The sequence below is a fragment of the Leptosomus discolor genome, chromosome Z, assembly GCF_034619465.1.
Source record: "Leptosomus discolor isolate bLepDis1 chromosome Z, bLepDis1.hap2, whole genome shotgun sequence".
NCBI lineage: Eukaryota > Metazoa > Chordata > Aves > Leptosomiformes > Leptosomidae > Leptosomus > Leptosomus discolor.
The window spans coordinates 46,420,701-46,439,986 of NC_141419.1; the positions used below are offsets into that span (position 1 = coordinate 46,420,701).

Genomic DNA, 19,286 nt, shown 5'->3' on the forward strand with positions numbered 1-19,286 from the left:
GGATAGGATTATCCTCTTATGCAAGTAGAGTATCAGGGTGTTAGTTTGCTGAAAGTGGAATGAAAATGAAAATGAAAGTATGAACTCCTTTTGGGAAGTACATTCTGAGCAATAAAGCTTAAGAGTTGCATTATGTTGTATCAGAAAAAAAGAATTATAAATATTAAAATATATAAAAATAAAAATGTGTCCAAAGGTATGCACAATTTTTAACTTAAGACTGCCTCCTCTTAAAAGAGCTGTGCCTTTCTTCCATAAATTGGTAGTGTTTAAGGTGAAAGCATTTACTTCACTGGTAGTGTCACTGCAGCCATGATGCTCTGAAGATATAGCGTGTGGGTAAGACAAATCAATAGATATAGATAATACTTTTTATTAGACTGATTGGTATAACTGGAAAAAAAAATAGACTAGGTGTCTGTTTAGAGCATGTGTTCCCTTCACAGGTCAGTACGACATCCCTACAGTTAAATTTCCTATAAAATTTCATGGTTTGGGCACCATATTTTCCTGAAAGTGCCCATCTTTGATTAAGACCTCTTAGAGAATCTCTTAACTTGAAACATCTGCTTCAGCTCCCTGTTAAACCTGTCTGTATGACCTTTAATATTTTCTTTTATTTCTTTTTTTAATAGTTAAGACTTCCTCACTTCAGCTTCCAAGCATTAATTACAGCTATTACCTGCCTATAGTATAACAGAGATGCTTCAGTATCTGATAAACACTTTGAAAACAGGTATAATGAAAAGATATCAGATATTTGATAATTATTTTGAAGACAGCTATAAGCAAGCAACTTCTTTAAAAAAAAAAAAACAAAAAACTGATAAGCTTAATCAACTCACTTAGTCAGGAACACTCTCATTAAAAAGCATTTGCTATAATCCACCAGTCTTTCTTGTAGATCTCTTAGGCAATCATCTCACTATGTTAACCTCCTTTAAAAGCCACAGATGTAATTTTCCACACATTCAGAGATAACATCACATCCTTACTTTTGAACATCACTCTTCTGTTAATATATCCAAGGATCTCCTAAGTTCTTCTGGTGTCAGCACAGGCATGTTTAATACTGTTCTGTCTTATATAAAAAAAGTATTGTTTTTGACAGAGCAAAGAGTAATAGATGATGTTTGCATAGTACAGTAACATGATAGCAAGGCTCCTTAGAAAAATTCTCTGGAGTATTTGTATTATAATCAAAAGGCCATTATATCCTATTAAAATACATACTTACCTTTCTTAACTTTTTCACACCAACCATGTTTATTTCTAATTGGTTCATCTTTTTGGAAATCATACTTGATTAAATCAAATGGGAAAAAAAGCTAAAAAAGGGAAAAAGGGTCATCAGTTATTTATCTACACAGTGACACCTTGTGGCAGCAAATATAAGCAAGGAAACCTTTACTCCAGTCTTGCTCATCTGCAAGTAGAATGTAGTTTAATTAAAAACTTAAAATACTCTGTATGTAAACTTATACCATTTCGTGGAGGTAAGCAACATCAAAGCATTTCTATAATCTTTCAAAAATGCTTGGTGAATACACAGAAGTGTAATTTTGTTAATTTTCATTCAAATAAGTTATGGTATCCACATATCAGTGGAAAAGCCTACATGAGTCAGGATAGTAAAAGCATTAAGAAGCATTAACTGACATTTAATAGTGGTGGCCAATATCAAAAGTATTCTTGGGTTCTTCTGGCACCTAAAAAACCTGACAAAGCAAAGGCCTAACTATCCTTACAAAGGGAAATCTGCTTCCTGATGGGCTTTACTCTTGCTTAACTAGCCTCACTTCCCCTTGGTGGAAAGTCTTATCATGAGCACCAGCAGAAGGATACATACTCCCATGTCATTTGACATAGTTGTGTCTGTAGCTGTGCACATTATACAGTTATGTCAGGGTTAGTTCTGTATTTTTCTGAAATACCGTGAACCCTTGAGTCCTGACACTGATGACCAGTTATGTTTTACAAGTAACCTTCCTCTTGCATAAGGATCATAAAGATTGTGTCTCTGAGTAAGCTGATGGAGAGGGCAAGATACTCTTATTGACACTAGAAATATTCTTTTTCTCCAATATACAGGGTCTGACCCCTATTTTGCTCCATTTTTCTACTATAAATCCAAAATTAGACCTTTGAGAGACACTGACAGATAACATATGCCTGATACTATATGGACCATGGTTTGCCGTTATTATCCCAAGCCTTCAGTTTGCCCAGCTTGGGATTCTGATTTCCTTTTTCATAAAGAAGTATATCAGCAATTTATTTAACAACTAGTCAAACCAAGGATATACAGTTACCTTCTAGAGAAATATTGGCAAGCAGAGAAAACAATTTTAAGAACATATGGATATACAGCTACATTCTTCACAATAAAGAACTATAATTTAAGGATGATGTTATGAAACTGACTAAAGTAAAGGATAGGATGCTAAAACATAAACCCCTTTGCTTTTCTGCAATTAATTTGGATGAAGAGGTGCACAATTATTTTATCTGAATTTGAAATGTTGCTGTAGCTATATAAAACAATTTTGTTTTCAAGGAAGTCTGAATAAATAGCATCTTGAATCAAACATCAAGCACAAAATTTCAGCCTGATAGGGACAAACTCGTTTCACTGAGACTTTTCAATGTTCAGACTACCCTAAGTCTGAAACAGATATTTTTAACAGTTGATCAAAGGAACAAAGTCATAGCATGACAAATCAAGTCATGATCTTAGAATCAGACAATTTTTGAATAAAGTGAAGGGTATTTTTTTTTAACAACTACAGACTATAGCATTTACCAAAGTCATGAATGTGAGAGCCAAAAAGTTCTCCTTAATTAGAAAATAATTGTATTATTCTTGATGAACAGAATGGGAGGTATGAATAATAAACACAAGTCATTTTTTCTTAGAGTCTTTTGACTGTCTACATTTAATTGCTGTTCTTTTTCACTTTCTTTTTTACACTGATATTTAGTACTTTAATAGGTTTCATAAGATGCACCAAATCCAATGAATAATACAAATAATAAGAATGAAATGGTGTAAAATCAAATGTTATTCTGATTTTTTTGGGTTAGAACTGCAGCGAGCCCTGTTCAGTTCCATTTTATCTGTTCATTCCTTCAGAGCTCACTAGCTGCATCTTGTCAACATATTTGTCTGTATGATGCATTATTTAAAGTTGTTATAAATACTCAGAAACTTTTCGTTAGTCTGAGATCATCTAAAAACTGTTGAGACTTTTATTATTTATGTTGCTGTATACATTTTTATGTGCCTGTAACTTTAAGCGTACTAACTGTGCCTACTTCAGTTAGCATTCTGAAATAAGTCATGCAAATACATAATTAAAAGGAGGAAACACCACACATTGCATTAGACATGCATAATGAAACTGTGCCAATATACATTCTGTGCAAACAGCTGTTTCCAGAGCAAAGCATTTAGTCTGGGTAAAGGCCTACATTTGTTTTATCTCATTATTTAAAATTTATTAGAAAAGAGGGCCTGAGCTGTTGAAGCGTTACCATATTATTTTCATAGAGTACTGCATGCAGCATTCATCATTTTAATCTACATTTTACTCCCTAAAGCATCACATAAATGTACCAAACAAAAAAAACATCATTTATCTAGCTGAAACTTAAAATGAGTTAAACTACACATTATTGTCTGTTACTGTGGTGCCTGGATGTTATCAAGTAGCAGCATCCCTCACTCTTTTTTTAATTGACTGGAAATATGTGAGTTTAAATATTGTTTCAGAAATAGTTTTGAAATTCTTAAAGTTTCAACTTACAATGACTGCTCACAGAACCTTCATCAGAGAACAAAGATCACAAGGTACTGCTTTTATTTAGTTACTTGTTTTCAGGATGAGATATTGTTGAATTCTCTAGCAGAATATCTTTATAAAACAAATTATTAGATTTACTAGATTTAGACTCCAAGCACTTTAAAAAAGTGAAATGCAAGAAAAAAGAAATCTGGAGCATAGTATCATCATATCTTATAAATGTTTTAAAAATATATAAATACACACAAAATGTATGTCATATATAATAAAATTAATCATTAACTACCTACATATATATGCCAGATGTAAATATTAAACAGTAATTTATTACATTATTATGTTAATCTAGACACATTCTTCTTTGTAGAACACTTGAAGTTTTACCAGCCAAAAATCTATTCAGAGGCTTCTACTTTTCTGTTCCTTCATATATGAACATCCTTATTGAAGGATTCATTCACATACCACAGTGATGCTTTCAAACACATGAACCAATCCCTCTTTTTATACTAAAGAGTATAGTGCAAAAATAAACAAGTACAAACAAGAGCACTGCTTCAAGTTAACATCTCACACACAGTGGCTTCTTCAATGTCTGGAAACTGCTATAACATGCATCTGTTTCTTCTTATTAGCTTGTGTCTTACAAAGTATTTATGAAAATGTGTTATGTAGAACCTTAATATTTTTCACAAGTACTTGTTCCCAACCCTTGGTAGTTACGGACAGAAAAGTTGCTTTGCTCATTCTGAGCACTCAATTTGTCTTTTAAAGCTGTAACTTCTGTCTGCGGTTCACCTTTAGAAACTGTGCCAATTGCCATTACCTACAACAGAAATGTCTTCCCATTTCTCTTTCTTTTTTCCCTGAAAAATATATTAGGTTTTGAACCTACCTACTATTATTCCCACTATACTCTCAATATCTGTATGTATGGGTGTTGATACTACATTTACTTCAATCCAACTGTGCAATTATGCCAGTAGAAAGAGAGTAAGTTTCTTCCTTGTCCTTTACTGCATCACATATATGAACATATAAGCCTCTTTTCCCCTTTCTCAGTTCTCTTACTTTCTATTCCCAGTCTAAGAAACAGGTGTTTAGGAAATCCCTACAGAGTATGCCTAAGGGTATCACCTCATATTGTCCCATGTGTCAAGAGAATAATGTTTCAATATGGTTGTAGCTTTTTGAAGAAACGAAAAAATTGGGGAATTGGATGGCTGGACCTTGCCTATGCCATTTGCTGCTTTCCAGCAGGAGACATTCTCCCTTTCCGACTTCATTTCAAGATCTTTCATCAGTCAGCAGATCAGAAATTAAGCTGCTGTCCTTTACTTATTGCTAGACATGCAGCAGATGTCATTCAAACTGAAGTACAATAAACACATTGGTTAGTTACACCTCAGAATGCAGTGTTTAATAATCTGTAACCTGTAAAATGTATTTTAAAAAAAAACACAACAAATGCCTGAATGAAGTCAAAATGAACTTATCTATGGCATTAAAATACATAGTATGTGTCACAATACTCACAGATTGCGGAGTAATCAAAAACTTATACAAAAGGTCCCCTAATTTAAGTTGGTTTTATTTTTAAAATAAAATAACTAAAAAGTATATCTCATGGTATTTTCAACATTCCTTCTCTCTCTCAACCTCTTCTAGACTTTTCTGAAACTGAACTATACCTAAGCCCTTGTTCATGTCAACACTACTGTACTTCAGCATATGAGGGAGCAAGCTGCTCCTGCAAACAAGTGTCACGAAGCAGACTGAAGGAACTGCCATCCAGAGGAACTGAACTGGTGACAGAAGCAGAGCCCCAGTAGTTAACAGACTGTAGAACTGTTAATTTGAGACATGTAACTATTGGAATATTATCAATATGCCATGTTGTTCCACTGACACAAATTCTTTCAGAGAGAGAGAGACCGTGTATGTCACACAACCATAAATGCTCTGGATCAAAATATATTACTTATGAAAAAGCTCCTAATGGAGCTTTGGAGTAGTTGCTAAAACCTGCTCGGCTTCAAAGAGATTTGGGGCAGTTCTCTTTGCAACCCACTGACCTGGCTAGACATGCCCATGTAACAAAGGTGAGGTAGTTTGTCTCTGCATTGAATCTGGTTTTCAGTGACAACTTCTTTGCTCAAACTCCACAGTCATAGAATGGCAAATGTATATACACTGGGGAGGGGCTGGGAAGAAATACACCCCATGCCCCTTGGAGAATGGTAGTAGGTAACTATTAAGCCTGCTCACAAATAATGCGCTTTAGCTATTTTCCTCAACGATACAAACTACGGAAATAACTGAAGACTTACTGCAGATTTATTTCTAGGGAAAAGAATATTGAAAAAGACAGAATGAAATTGATTTCAAGCCAAGCCAAAGGGATGAATGGCTTTTTCTGCTTCATAAAATATCTACCTTTCTGCATTCATACTGAGTAGGTAAGGGGACAATCCATAATTATCTTAGCAGACTACACTGATGTTTCCATAGATTATAATAGTTCCAACTTGGAATAGTATATAAATTATAGCAAAGATGTGTAGTGATATCAAGTATTCCATTACAACTGCATTTATTTTTTAATTGCAGTTTGCATGAGCTATTTTTTCTCCTAATCTGCAGTGACTAACTCAAATCATAAATCCAATCATCAAAGAGGAAAAAGTAGCATGTTTCATGTGCAAAACCCCCCAAAATACTATTCTTCCTTTTGGAAATACAAACAGCAGATATTATTGACATATGAAGTGCCACTATTAATACAGGCAAAGCTGCTACACTACTTGACTAAACCCATAGAAAATTAAATCAATAAATAAGTAATTTCAAGCCTAATTCTTATCTGCTGTAACCCTTACACAGTATTTCCAAAAGGTTAATGACCTGTGACAAAACTCTGTCAAAAGTTCTGAAATACTGAAGACAAGTTTACTCAAGTTTGGAAAAAATGTAAAATTTCTTAAGATTTTTTTTAAAAAAAGGTTTAAAATAATTAAAGCATGTGGCTTAGAAAAGTCTGAAACAAAAAATAACACAGCTCTAAGGTTCCAGGTTCACCGACTACTCCTCCTTAAATTCCAAATTCCTGACTTCATGTAGTGGATCTGTATCCTTCTAGAGACATCCATCAGCATCAGATGTCCACTGTAGATACTACAGAGCATTAGTCACGTAGAACAGAGAATCAGCAGAATCAGTCCACTTAAATTCCTGAGCTCTCAACTGTTTCTGAAAAATACACTAGCACTTGTGTTTTTCTGAGTGTTTCCAGGTTGCTCCCTGCAGTCTGGATTCCTAACCCAGTAGCATGTTGTAAAGAAGTCTGCGGTGATCGTAATGTGGTGATGCTGTATTGAAGTTGTGGACCCTGGAATGTATGCTGCCTAGAAACCTATTTGCATGTCATCAGAAGAAACTTCTAATGTATTTCCAAACAATATTTTTACATCATTCTCTGAAAAAAAAAAAAAAAAAAAGTTTTGTCAGGGCATTTTACTATCAGTTCTCCTCAGAAGCGCGAATGCCACTTAAGTCAACAGGATCTGTATATATAAATAGGTATCTCAATATAGATAGGTATCTCAGTTAATTTGCAAATTCTACGAAATGCGTGCAGTCCTATTTATTTCAAGAAGACTAAAAACTGGTGTAAATAATAATACAATGTTAAATATCTAGTCTCCTTGCTAGAAAGCTTTAATAAATAATCTTTCATATTATTAGCTAAAATTTGGGACACATGTTACTTACTGACTTCTCAAGCCATTTAAGATATGGTACTAACAGGACCCAAAGGAAAAAATCTATCTGTGAATTTCAAGCTGAAACAAATTCTTCTTCATTTACTCAGAAGGATGAAGGAAAAGCCACCATGTGTGATAGAAATAATACATATTTCTTTTCCCCAAGACATATGACTTCCATTGTCAAAGCTGATGAAATACAAAACAGAGACTATTGAATAAGCAGTGAAAAAAATGTATTTTTAGTTTTAGTAACCTAGAACAAACCAAATAAATATAGCAGGCTTGTAGATAAAGAGGCATAGAATTTTTAAATTAATACCCTTGGCAAGTATTGTCTGTCACAACTACTCAACAGTGATTATATGTGTATTGTGTTATCTGAAATTTCTGAATAATGTTACAGACTACATATAAAGTAGTTTGAGTTACTTATGCTTAATTGCACCTAGGTATAAAATACCTCTTAAAGTTATATCTGTCTATATGTTACTTTCTTTTAATTACTATTAATTCCCATTTATGCCAAATATTTACATAGTAATATGCAATATAAATATACTCTTGTGAACTTTAAGAAAAATCTAAGTGTTACGACTGAAAGTATAATGTATAACGGGATTGGGTGCTAAGCACTATCCGCAACATTTTGACAGCCCAGATTTTACAGAGGGTCAATTAAACTTGCAGCAACTAAGAAAATTTACCTTGGACTTATGACTGCAGGCCCATGTCCTGTGGTCAGACTGAGAAACACATCTAGCTTCAGCACTCCCTTTTACAAAGTACAATGTAAATAAATAGTCACCTTATAAAAGAAATTGGTGCGCCCAACAGATCCAATTTTTCCTGTGTGGTTCATGAAACAAATGTTTCCTTCAGTAGCACCATAAAACTCACAGATCTTAACAGCACCAAATCTGTCTAAAAATTCTCTCCAAACATCGTTTCTTACTCCATTTCCAACAGCTAATCGGACTTTGTGATTTCTTTCTCCAAAATTCTGTTAAAAAAAAGAAAAAGTAATTTAAAATATAATATACTGATAACTGCATTTGATTGTCGCATGTATTGTAGGGAAAATGCACCTTCTTTAAATATATCAAGTATAAATAACAACAAAAAGACAACAATTAAGCAGTTAAAGAAAGCTGTCAAGGGATTAAAGTCAGCAGAGATTAAGTTACTTTCTTGTGTCAGACTGATCAGATTTCACACACTTGTAGTATCTGTTCCTTTCTACACAAAGCGTAAGAGTCATCTTTGTATTTCTTTCAATACTAAGACTTGCAAGGTTTTGTTCAATGTTGCTTGGAATACATTATTTCTTGGTGATCTCAAGTCTTTACTGTTGTCAACTGCCACGTTTTATCACAAGAAACACAATAGTAGGTGTTCATCCATTTCAGTAAGACTCTTGATTTTATGAATACATTCCCAAACCTTGTAATTGCATGGACCACTTTTAAAATACAATCAGGCTGAAGTTGAAGTATAAGAAGACGAAAGATTTAAATGTTGTGGTTTTGTTTTTTTTTTTTAATTTCACCCATTTTAGAATGACTCCGTTTTTAATCATAGCAAGTCACAATACAGAATGCCCTTGAAGTGAGACAGCACAAAATAAATACAGGTACAGTTTGTTACCACATACCTTTAAAATTGCATAGCACTCTGGTACTCCAACACTGTCTGCATATATCTCTATATATGTACGCTTATACAAATGTATACAAACACCTTTCTATATATGCACATATTCACAGTCTTTATATATGCATAAGTGTGTGTGTGTGTATGTATGTGTGTGTGTATGTATATATATATACACATGTCCACATACATATACTACAGAAAGTAGAGAGTCCGTTTTCTGTTCCTCTTGTTTCCTTTTTCCCTCCCAACTCTAACCCAGTATGAATCAGCTACGTCTTATAGTGAAAATCCATTTTAGCACCTTTAGTCTGGCATAAAAACACAGAAAATTATTTCTGAGAAGAGATCTAGTCGTCTGACTGAAACAGGAATCTTTAAATATTTTGGATGTTTAAAACAGTGAAGCTTCTACTGAATACACGAGCAGGAGTGTTCCTCAGAGGCTTATGTCTTGGTTAAATTCATTTTTTTTTAATAAGGATCATGAATTCTCACTTCTGTAACAAAAACTGCAATCACAGTGAAATTTTAAGTTCCTCCTCTAAATCACAAAGACTGACAAAGTTTTTTTCTTCCCTCTTCAAAACTAGTAACTGATAGAAGGATAAAAAAAATTCCTTTATTAAGCTTCAGAGTCCTTCTTCTGGAAATTAAGTCCTCTTGCTAGAATGATTCAGCAAGGAACTCATCTATTTTGCTAGATGTAGAGGCTCTTGGCAGATTACAATCTGAGGTGTTATTCTGCTATTTTACCTCAAGTCTACATCACTCACCAGCCTCCCTCGGTCACTAACCATTCTGTTTTTACGACAATGCAATTCTTTCCTTTTCCCTTCTCCTCTCCTACCATATTAGATGCAAAAGTTATTTCTGAACACTCAAGCACATACTTCACTGACTTCATCCTAAACCATTAATAACGAGTGCTGCATTACACAGTCAATGAAACTGACCATGGACACAGCCTGGAACGAAACGTCTAAAAATTACCCATAGATGTAATTTTTGGAGTGGTTTGTTTTTTCAACTTCAGATGCAATATCACAATGAGACAATGTAGATTTTCATATATCTGAAATAATCAGGTCTGTTATATTACACATTCAAAATCATTATACTGTGAATGAAAAACAAAAGTATTCCTTTTTTTAAGAGAAAGAGTTCCAGTGTTACTTTGAACTTTGTCAGGAAAGCTTTTAACTCTTTTTTTTTTTTTTCCCAGAAAATTGTCCAACATTTTTAGAATACTCCAGTCAGCTCAACTTAAAATTTTTCAAAGAAGTGGGTTATTTTTCTTACAGTTTCATTGCTCAACTGAAATGAACATGTCAGTAACTGAACTGCAGTTACCCCTTGCTGGTGCCACTGAATAATTCAAATGTACTGACTCTGCTGAGATATGAAAAATAGAACAAGAGATTCTTTCACAGAAATCCTTTGCTCCTCAATGAACAGAAGAGACAAATATGTGCGTATATATATATATACACACACACTAAGTGGGTCATTCATCAGACTAGGAACATTCAAAATCCCTAGAGATTAAATTAATAAGCAGGTGAGTTTGCCTCTATTATTTATACTTTAAGAAAAATAAAAGCATTGATGGTTTACTGAAAAGACACAAACTAGGATGAACCAGAAAACAATGTTCTACATGGATTATGCTTTGTTTTTTTTTTTTTCCAAAAGGACAAACACAGCGTTGCTTGTAAGTGTAGTTACTTCAATACCTTCAATTCCTCATGTTTTTTGGGCTGGTTTATACTACCATAGCACAAAGTTGTTTCTCTAGTGCAACAGACACAAAGTAAACCTGACAGGTCAGCACTCTACTGTGCTTGCAGTGTTAACACTTATCAACAATACAGTGTATGACCATCTCATTTTAGGAAATATTCTCTTAAGGCATTCAGCCCTTTTGCAAAAATACAAAGCAGATGTATGATGTCATCAAGAATCAATCACAGAAAGCTTATTTTCTTAAAAGACAGGGCAGTAATTCTTCACAACTAAGGTAAATTTTCTGTTAGACTGCATAGCTGCAACTGCCTTATTTTGGTTTAGTCAGCTCCATCATAGCTGTACCCACCTGTTGATACAAGATTCCCTGAAGAGTACTGCAGGGCTTTCTGGGGAAAAGGCATTAAAACTGTCATGCATTTATTAGTCTTTCAACTGTAAGAATGGAAACTATATGTGATTTAATCTCCCAGCATGTTTAATAAGCATGAAGAGAATGAGGGAAACTTTAAACAATGCTAATTTACATTAGTTCTACATGTGAATAAATTCATATAGCTATTTTTAACATATTTTTACCTAAACTTTTTTAGCTTTACATGTAAATTAAACTGAGTTAGCCATTTTCACATGTTTTTCATGACCCAATTTATATATTCATCATCTGTATTATTGTCCAGATCACTGCCAGAATCCAACTCTAAGGCAGGCATGTTGGTATCCACAGGCACTGTGGTCAAAAACTTATGAAGTAAATAAGATGCAACAAATAAGAGAAGTGAAGGAAAAGGGATGATAATTCATACAAATTCTAGAAACACAGTTGAGTGATGCACACTTACGTTGTCCTAACGTATAAAAATTGAAATAAATTAAATACACAGGAATTTATGCTTTAAACAGACTACGGCACCAAGCAGTCATACTTTGAATTTCTGCAATATTCAGATGGCATTTCATCAACTAGCTTCACTTTGGTACAGTAGACAGAATTATAGAAGTAGGAGGAATTCCAAGGAGTCACCTGGTACACATGTCTTCTGGGAGTTAAGCTCTGCTATCCCTGTGCTATTCTTGACACCTGAACAACTGTGGCACATCAGTCAGCCAGTTACCCTGCAACAGTTGGTATGCAGCAATTGTCTGTGAGTGTATTCTTAGCCTGCTGCAACATCATAGTACCTAGTTAACACTTCCTTCACTAAAAGCTGTGTTTCCTCACAGTATCTCATTTACAAAGGACTCAGTGCCTTGCCCTGGTCAACTATCACCAGTAAGTGGATGGAGATGAAACCAGACTTGCCAGAGCAGAGACTGGATGCAGCATATTGGTGCTTGTGGGTTGGTGCACTGGTGTGTTCTTTCAGTCTGACATCTCAGTTGAGGTGGGGGATGGTGACCCATGCAGCAGCAAAAACACTAGGCTTGTTGATAAGTTAGTAACCATGGAAGTGGCTGAGAATGGTCAGGTAGGAATTTAGGGCTTCTCCTCCCAAAATGTTGGCAGGATCATTAGCTCAGCTGAAGTACATTTATACTAATGTACGCAGCATGGGCAACAAACAGGAGGAGCTGCAGACCATTCTGCAGCAACAAAACTATGATAAAGCTGCCATCATGGAAATGTGGTGGGATGACTCCCACAACTGCAGCGCTGCAATCAATGGCTAACAACTTTTCAGAAGGGACAGGTAAGGAAGAAGAGGTGGTGGGGTGGCCCTCTATATTAGGGAGACATATGAATGCACACAAATTAATGAGAGTGATGATAGGGTCAAGTCACTGTGGGTAAGAATCAGGGGAAAGGCAAACAAGTCTAACATCATGGTGGGAACCTCTTACACACCACCCAACCAGGATGAAGAGGTGGATGGAATATTTTATAAGCAGTTGAGAGAAGTTTCACAATTGCTACCCCTTGTTCTCGTGGGGGACTTCAATCTTCCTGGTATCTGCTGGAAATACAATACAGCAGAGAGAGAACAGTCCCAGAGGTTCCTGGAGTGTGTGGAAGATAACTTCCTGACACAACTGGTAAGGGAGCCAACTAAGGAAGGTGCCCTCCTGGACCTGCTCCTTGTGAACAGAGAGGATTTTGTGGGGGAAGTTTACTTAGAGGCCATCCAGGGCATAGCGATCATGAAATGATTAGAGTTTTCAATCCTTGGGGAAGTAAAGAGCGGAGCCAGTAAAACTGCCATCTTGGACTTCTGGAGGGCAGACTTTGGCCTGTTCAGGAGACTGATTGACAAAACCCCTTGGGAGGCAGCCCTGAAGGGTAAAGGAGTCCAGGAAAGTTGGACATAATTCAAGAAGGAAGTCTTAAAGGCGCAGGAGCAGGCTGTCCCCATGTGCTGAAAAATGAGTCATTGGGGAAGAAGACCAGCCTGGCTGAATAGGGACATTTGGCATGACCTCGGGAACAAAAGGAAAGTTTATGAACTTTGGAAGAGGGGGCAGGTCTCTCCTGAGGATTATAAAGAAGTAGTGAGGCTATGCAGGGAGCAAATTAGGAGACTCTAAAGCCCAATTAGAACTTAACCTAGCTACAGCTGTTAAGGACCACAAAAACTGTTTCTATAAACATATCAACAACAAAAGGAGGGCTAGGGAAAATCTTCCTCCTTTACCAGATAGAAGGGGAAACACAGTGACAAAGGGTGAGGAGAAGGCTGAGGTGCTCAATGCCTTCTTTGCCTCAGTCTCTAGTAGTAGAACTAGTTGTTCCCTAGATACCCAGGCCCTTGAGCTGGAAGACAGGGAGGCGGGGCAGAATGTGGCCTTCACAATTGAAGAGGAAGTGGTCAGTGACCTACTACACCACAGGGCCAGATGGGCTACATCCAAGAGTACTGGAAGTTATGGCGGATGTGCTCACCGAGCCTCTTTCCATCATCTACCAGCAGTCCTGGCTAACTGGGGAGGTCCAGTGGACTGGAGAACAGCAAATGTAACACTCATCTACAAGAAAGGCTGAAAGGAAGGTCTGGGAAAATACAGACCTGTCAGTCTGACCTTGGGGCAGGGAAGGTCATGGAGCAGATCATCCTGAGTGCCATCACAAGTCATCTACAGAACACCCAGGTGATCAGGCCCAGTCAGCACAGGTTTATGAAAGGCAGGTCCTACTTAATGAACCTGATCTCCTTCTATGACAAGATGCCTGCCTGATGGATGAGGGAAAGGCTGTGAGTATTGTTTACCTCGACCTCCGTAAAGCACTGTTTCCCATGGAATTCTAGTGAAGAAACTGGCTGCTCATGGCTTGGATGAGCACATGCTCTGCTGGGTAAAACACTGGCTGGATGGCCAGGCCCAGAGAGTGGTGACCAATGGAGTTAAATCCAGCTGGCGGCTGGTCACAAGTGGTGTTCTGCAGGGGTCAGCACTAGGGATGCTTGTGTTTATTTATCAATGATCTTGACAAAGGGATAGAATGCACCCTCAGTAAGTTTGCAGACAACACCAAGTTGGGTGGGAGTGTTGATCTGCTTGAGGGTAGGGAAGCTCTACAGAGGGACTTGGACAGGCTGGATCGATGGGCCGAGGCCAACTGGATGAGCTTCAACAAGGTGGAGTGCTGGGACCTGCACTTGGGTCACCACAACCCCATGCAATGCTACACACTTGGGGAAGAGTGGCTGGAAAGCTGCCCAGCAGAAAAGGACCTGGGGGTTCTGATTGACAAGCGGCTGGATATGAGTCAGCAGTGTGCCCAAGTGGCCAAAAAAGCCAATGGCATTCTGGCTTGTATTAGGAATAGCGTGGCCAGCAGGAGTAGGGAAGTGATCGTCCCCGTCTACTCAGCATTGGTGAGGCCACACCTCGAGTACTGTGTTCAGTTCTGGGCACCTCAATAAGAGAAAGACATTGAGGTGCTGCAGAGAGTGCAGAGAAGGGCAACAAAGCTGGTGAAAGGCCTGGAGAACAAGTCTTATGAAGAGCAGCTGAGGGAACTGGAACTATTTAGCCTTACAAAAAGGAGGCTGAGGGGAGACCTTATTGCTCTCTACAATTACCTGAGAGGACATTGTAGAGAGGTAGGTGCTGGTCTCTTCTCACAAGTAGTTAATGATAGAACAAAAGGGAACAGACTCAAGCTGCACCAGGGTAGGTATAGGCTAGACATTAGGAAAAATTTTTTCACTGAAGGGGTTGTCAGACATTGCAATAGGCTGCCCAGGGAGGTGGTTGAGTCACCATCCCTTCATGTGTTTAAAGGTCATTTAGTTGTGATGTTTGAGGATATGGTTTAGGGGCGTACTTGGTAGAGTAGGGCTGATGGCTGGACTTGATGATCTCAAAGGTCTTTTCCAACCTGAATGATCCTATGATTCTATAATTCAAATCCAAATAAGGTGTGTCCTGTGATAATTTGCTCATGCTTTATATTTCTGAATGTGATTAATAGCTCCCTACAGATAATTAGGAAGACAGATTTTAAAATAACAGAATGTTAGAACATCTTTCCACGATTTTTTAAAATATCTATTTGTTTTCCTGCACTGTGATCTTCTTTTCTTACAGAGTGATTCTGACATAAAATGGGGATTCAGTCTATACCCACCTTTTTTTAACAGTTAAGACAAAACATCTTTTCAATGCTTTCTTTAAGCATTAATAAGCAAGAACTGTTCTTAACCTACAGCCAGACTGTTCTTCAGTTCATTCTGCTAAGATCTTTGAACCACACACCAAATAGCTGCATACATCATAAATCAGTTTCTGTCACACTGTTTCTCCAGTTTGAGTGCTTTTTTCATTTGTGTAGTAATTAATTGACAAGTCAAGATCTGCCTTATTACACTAAATACACATACCTGGGATTTTTCGTCTGCTAGTCTTTCCTCCTTAAGTGTTCTTGTAAACTATGTGGACTATCTATATGATTAGGTTGTTGATAAAAGAAATGCCTTTTAAAGTGACATCAACAGTATATTAATTGGTCCAGGAAGGATTAATGACTGCAGCTATATAAAAATGTAGTTAGCAGTTGCTTTAAAATAATACAAGGAAACAGGTTCATTGTCCTACTTATGTCATTTCTGCAGCAGGAAAAGCCAAATGGAGAGAAGTAAAGGCAACTTCAAGCAAAGGAGGCATGAAATGTTTCCTGTATTATGGCCTTGAAGAAACTAAAAGCAATGTAAGGGCCTGAGAAATGCAAACATCTGTTAAATATAAAATACGATGGACAGACCACACATGATTTACATTCAAGTATTTAAAAGGAATGCATGTAACAACACATTCACCAGTTCTCTATTGACACATTAGCCCTGAAAAAAGGGGCATCAGGTAGTTGGTAGAGAGATGAGAGATATCTTACTGCCATTATTATGACAGATGTAATAAGCTCCTCAATATGCATGCTTACATTCAGTTTTCAGTAATCACATAATCACAGAATGTACTGGGTTGGAAGTGACCTCTGAAGGTCATCTAGTCCAACCCCCCTACAATAAGCAGGGACATCTCTAACAAGGTCAGGTTGCTCAAAGCCCCATCAAGCCTGACCTTGAATGTCTCCAGGGATGGGGCTTCCACTACCTCTCTGGGCAACCTGATCCAGTGATCTACCATCCTCATATTAAATACATACCCAAATTTAAAAATGCAAGTAAAAGAAAACAGGAAGGGTACTGAAGGGATGCACCATAGGAAAGTAACAGGACTTCTAAGAACAGGACACATCCATCCAGTTCAGGAACTGGTTGTTTGCTATTTAGTATAGCTCACTCTCATTACTCAATCTCCTGATAATCTGATAGGATTAGATTCTCACAGGTATTTTCTTCCTTTAGCTCTTCTAAAAGGAAATGTTTTCTTTAGCTGTATTTCTATTTCCTCAGAAAATATCCAACAACAACAAAAAAGTCACTTTTCTCTGTGTTCCACCCAGTAATATGAAGCAGATCACTTGTGTCTTTGGTGGTTGCCTCAGGAGCCCATGAGTCAAAACAAATTACACAAAACTTTCCAAAGGTCAATTCAGAGAACTAAAGCATGCACAGGTTATTTCTGGTTATTTCTTGTACTTCATATTGTATACAGTATTACCTGAGCAATATGAAGCTTCCCTTTGTAAACGTACGGTTGTGATTTCTAGGCTTCACTATCAGGACATTTTCTGCATGATTCCACTTGCTTAACCCAAAAGATGAGTATCTAGGAAAAGAAAGGAAGGAAAAGAAGGCAGGCAGGAAGGCAGGCTGGCTCAGAAAAGTCTTGAGCTACCACGCTAGAACTAGTAGCTGACATCACAACTAGCCTTCAGTGCTGTTTTGGATATGGAAAAACCAATACTTCCTAAGGTCAAAGGAACTCTGCGAACATTACGGAAGCCTTTTTCAGGAAAAAACCTGAAAACCTTTACCATTATTAGTGGGAAGAATGAGAAAACACACAGAATCACCATGTAGATGGAGCCAAGAGAGGTATGCCAGTACATTTAAATATCAGAAGGTAGAAGCCAAAATGGACAGGATTATAATCTCCTTTTAAACACACTTTTTAAAAGTAATAGTGTTGTTGTAGTCATGGCAGTTTAAAGCACAGGCAAAATTTGTTGTGATATACAGTATATTTTTTATTAGAACAACTGATATAGTCTGGAGGAAAAAACATAAGCTTCCAAATCCCAGGTTCATTTCTAAGCTTTGTTTCAGATGTGCTGAATACACTCTTAGTCTAAAAGTTCTGTTTTCTCTAACTGCATGTACAAACAGTATTCAATTCTCCTTTTAGGCACTGTTAATACTGTAATAAATCAGTAACAACTTGGATTAAGAAAGATGTCTACTTATGATATACACAAGCGATCACAGATTTTTTTTAAAAAAAATACAAGTTACTAGAAGAATAAATAAACTGCAAAATTTCCCCCAGTAAATAAAAGTGTAATGACAGACAGAGATTATTCAGAGAATTCAAATGGAAGGGTACAGATGTGGTTGTCTGTAAATGTGACACATTACTGGTTTAGGGCACTTAATAAAATGTTTATGCTGAAAAACTGCTAGAAGCTTGACAAATTTGCACTCCACATTTTAATGATAAGAGAAAGAACATAAATTGAGCTAAACTTTAATGGGGAATAAAATGCAATGTCAAGTAAACCCTGTTTTGTAGTGAAGTGCCTGCTGATTCATTTTTCCTTCCTTACCTGACTACCAAATTCCTTTCCTTCAAAGAAACCTGTTTCTAGGTGGGAGACAGTGTCATCCAGCATAGATAAACCTCAGTCTTACACCACTTTCCGCAACACTTGAGTCAACAGTAGGGTATTAAGTGTTCATTCTGTTTGCTTATTGCAGCAGCATTGACTTCCTTGTTTTCTCCTTCTAAATTACTATTGTTCTAACACAGAAGAGTTTTAACAAAATAAATCCTTAAGCATCTTTTCTAAAGTCACTTCAGAGAGCTTAATCCCATCCAAAGAAACCTTGGCCAAACTGGATCTAGTAGAGAGATTGGCTTGCTTCAGCTTAACAAAATAAAGTCTGAAAGCTGATATACATGGTCTTACACACTTGTGGTAACCTCAATGAAACAGGAAATGTTACTGATGCCAAAGGATAACACTGGCTTAATACCAAATGGACATAAAACGGGACAGATGCTGAAAGAAAATTTCTAAGCAATGATATAATTAGTTGTGAAATAGACTTTGAATACAAGTAGAAGTGCACTCTGGTTTTAATAGTGAGCTTACCAAGTTTATGGAAGGTATCATAGATCATATGATTAATGTCATAAAGTATGTAAGCTTATGAGGGTATAATACAGAACATAATGATCAAGAAAACTGATTTCTAGCCTCTGTTTTTAAACCACTTCAGGATTCAGGTCTTCTTTACAGAAAAGCAGGGAAAGAGACTCTGCCTTACTATTCATAACTTTCCAAAAGCTTCAGGATGCAATGTATTATTTAAATATCTCATTACTTCAAATTTGAAATAAATCTGCATGTGCATTAGGAAGATTTTGTATATACTTTAAATGTTCAATTTTAAATGTGTTGCAACCCTCTAAGGAAAATACATCCACAGATTAGGAGGAAAGTATTTCCAAGGCCTTTGCTTAGAGAGGATATAGGGAGCTATGCTAAGCCATACTTCTGAAATTTTTAGATCACTGTTAATACAGACTTTGAGCAACGCCAGTCAGCAAGACCAAGTTATTAATTTGCTGAATATTCTCTTTCACTGGAGTAGTCATGCTAGTATCTTAAAGCAGGATCTGTTTTGTAGGTACTGATAGCTACTAGCCATCAGTGCTGGTTCTTATACTTTCATTGTGATTAAAAGACTGCACAAAA

The 19,286-nt window shown here is 36.7% G+C and overlaps 1 protein-coding gene across 1 annotated transcript in view; it reads right to left on the reverse strand.

Moving 5' to 3' along the window:
- Nucleotides 1-19,286, reverse strand: part of SLC27A6 (solute carrier family 27 member 6) — a 42,497-nt gene that overhangs the window by 6,175 nt on the left and 17,036 nt on the right. Inside the window, exons 5-6 of the mRNA XM_086479574.1 lie at nt 8,376-8,570; nt 1,238-1,328 (exon numbers count right to left, since the gene is read on the reverse strand). Coding sequence (XP_086335700.1) covers nt 1,238-1,328; nt 8,376-8,570 — 286 coding nt within the window. The remainder of the gene's footprint in view (nt 1-1,237; nt 1,329-8,375; nt 8,571-19,286) is intronic.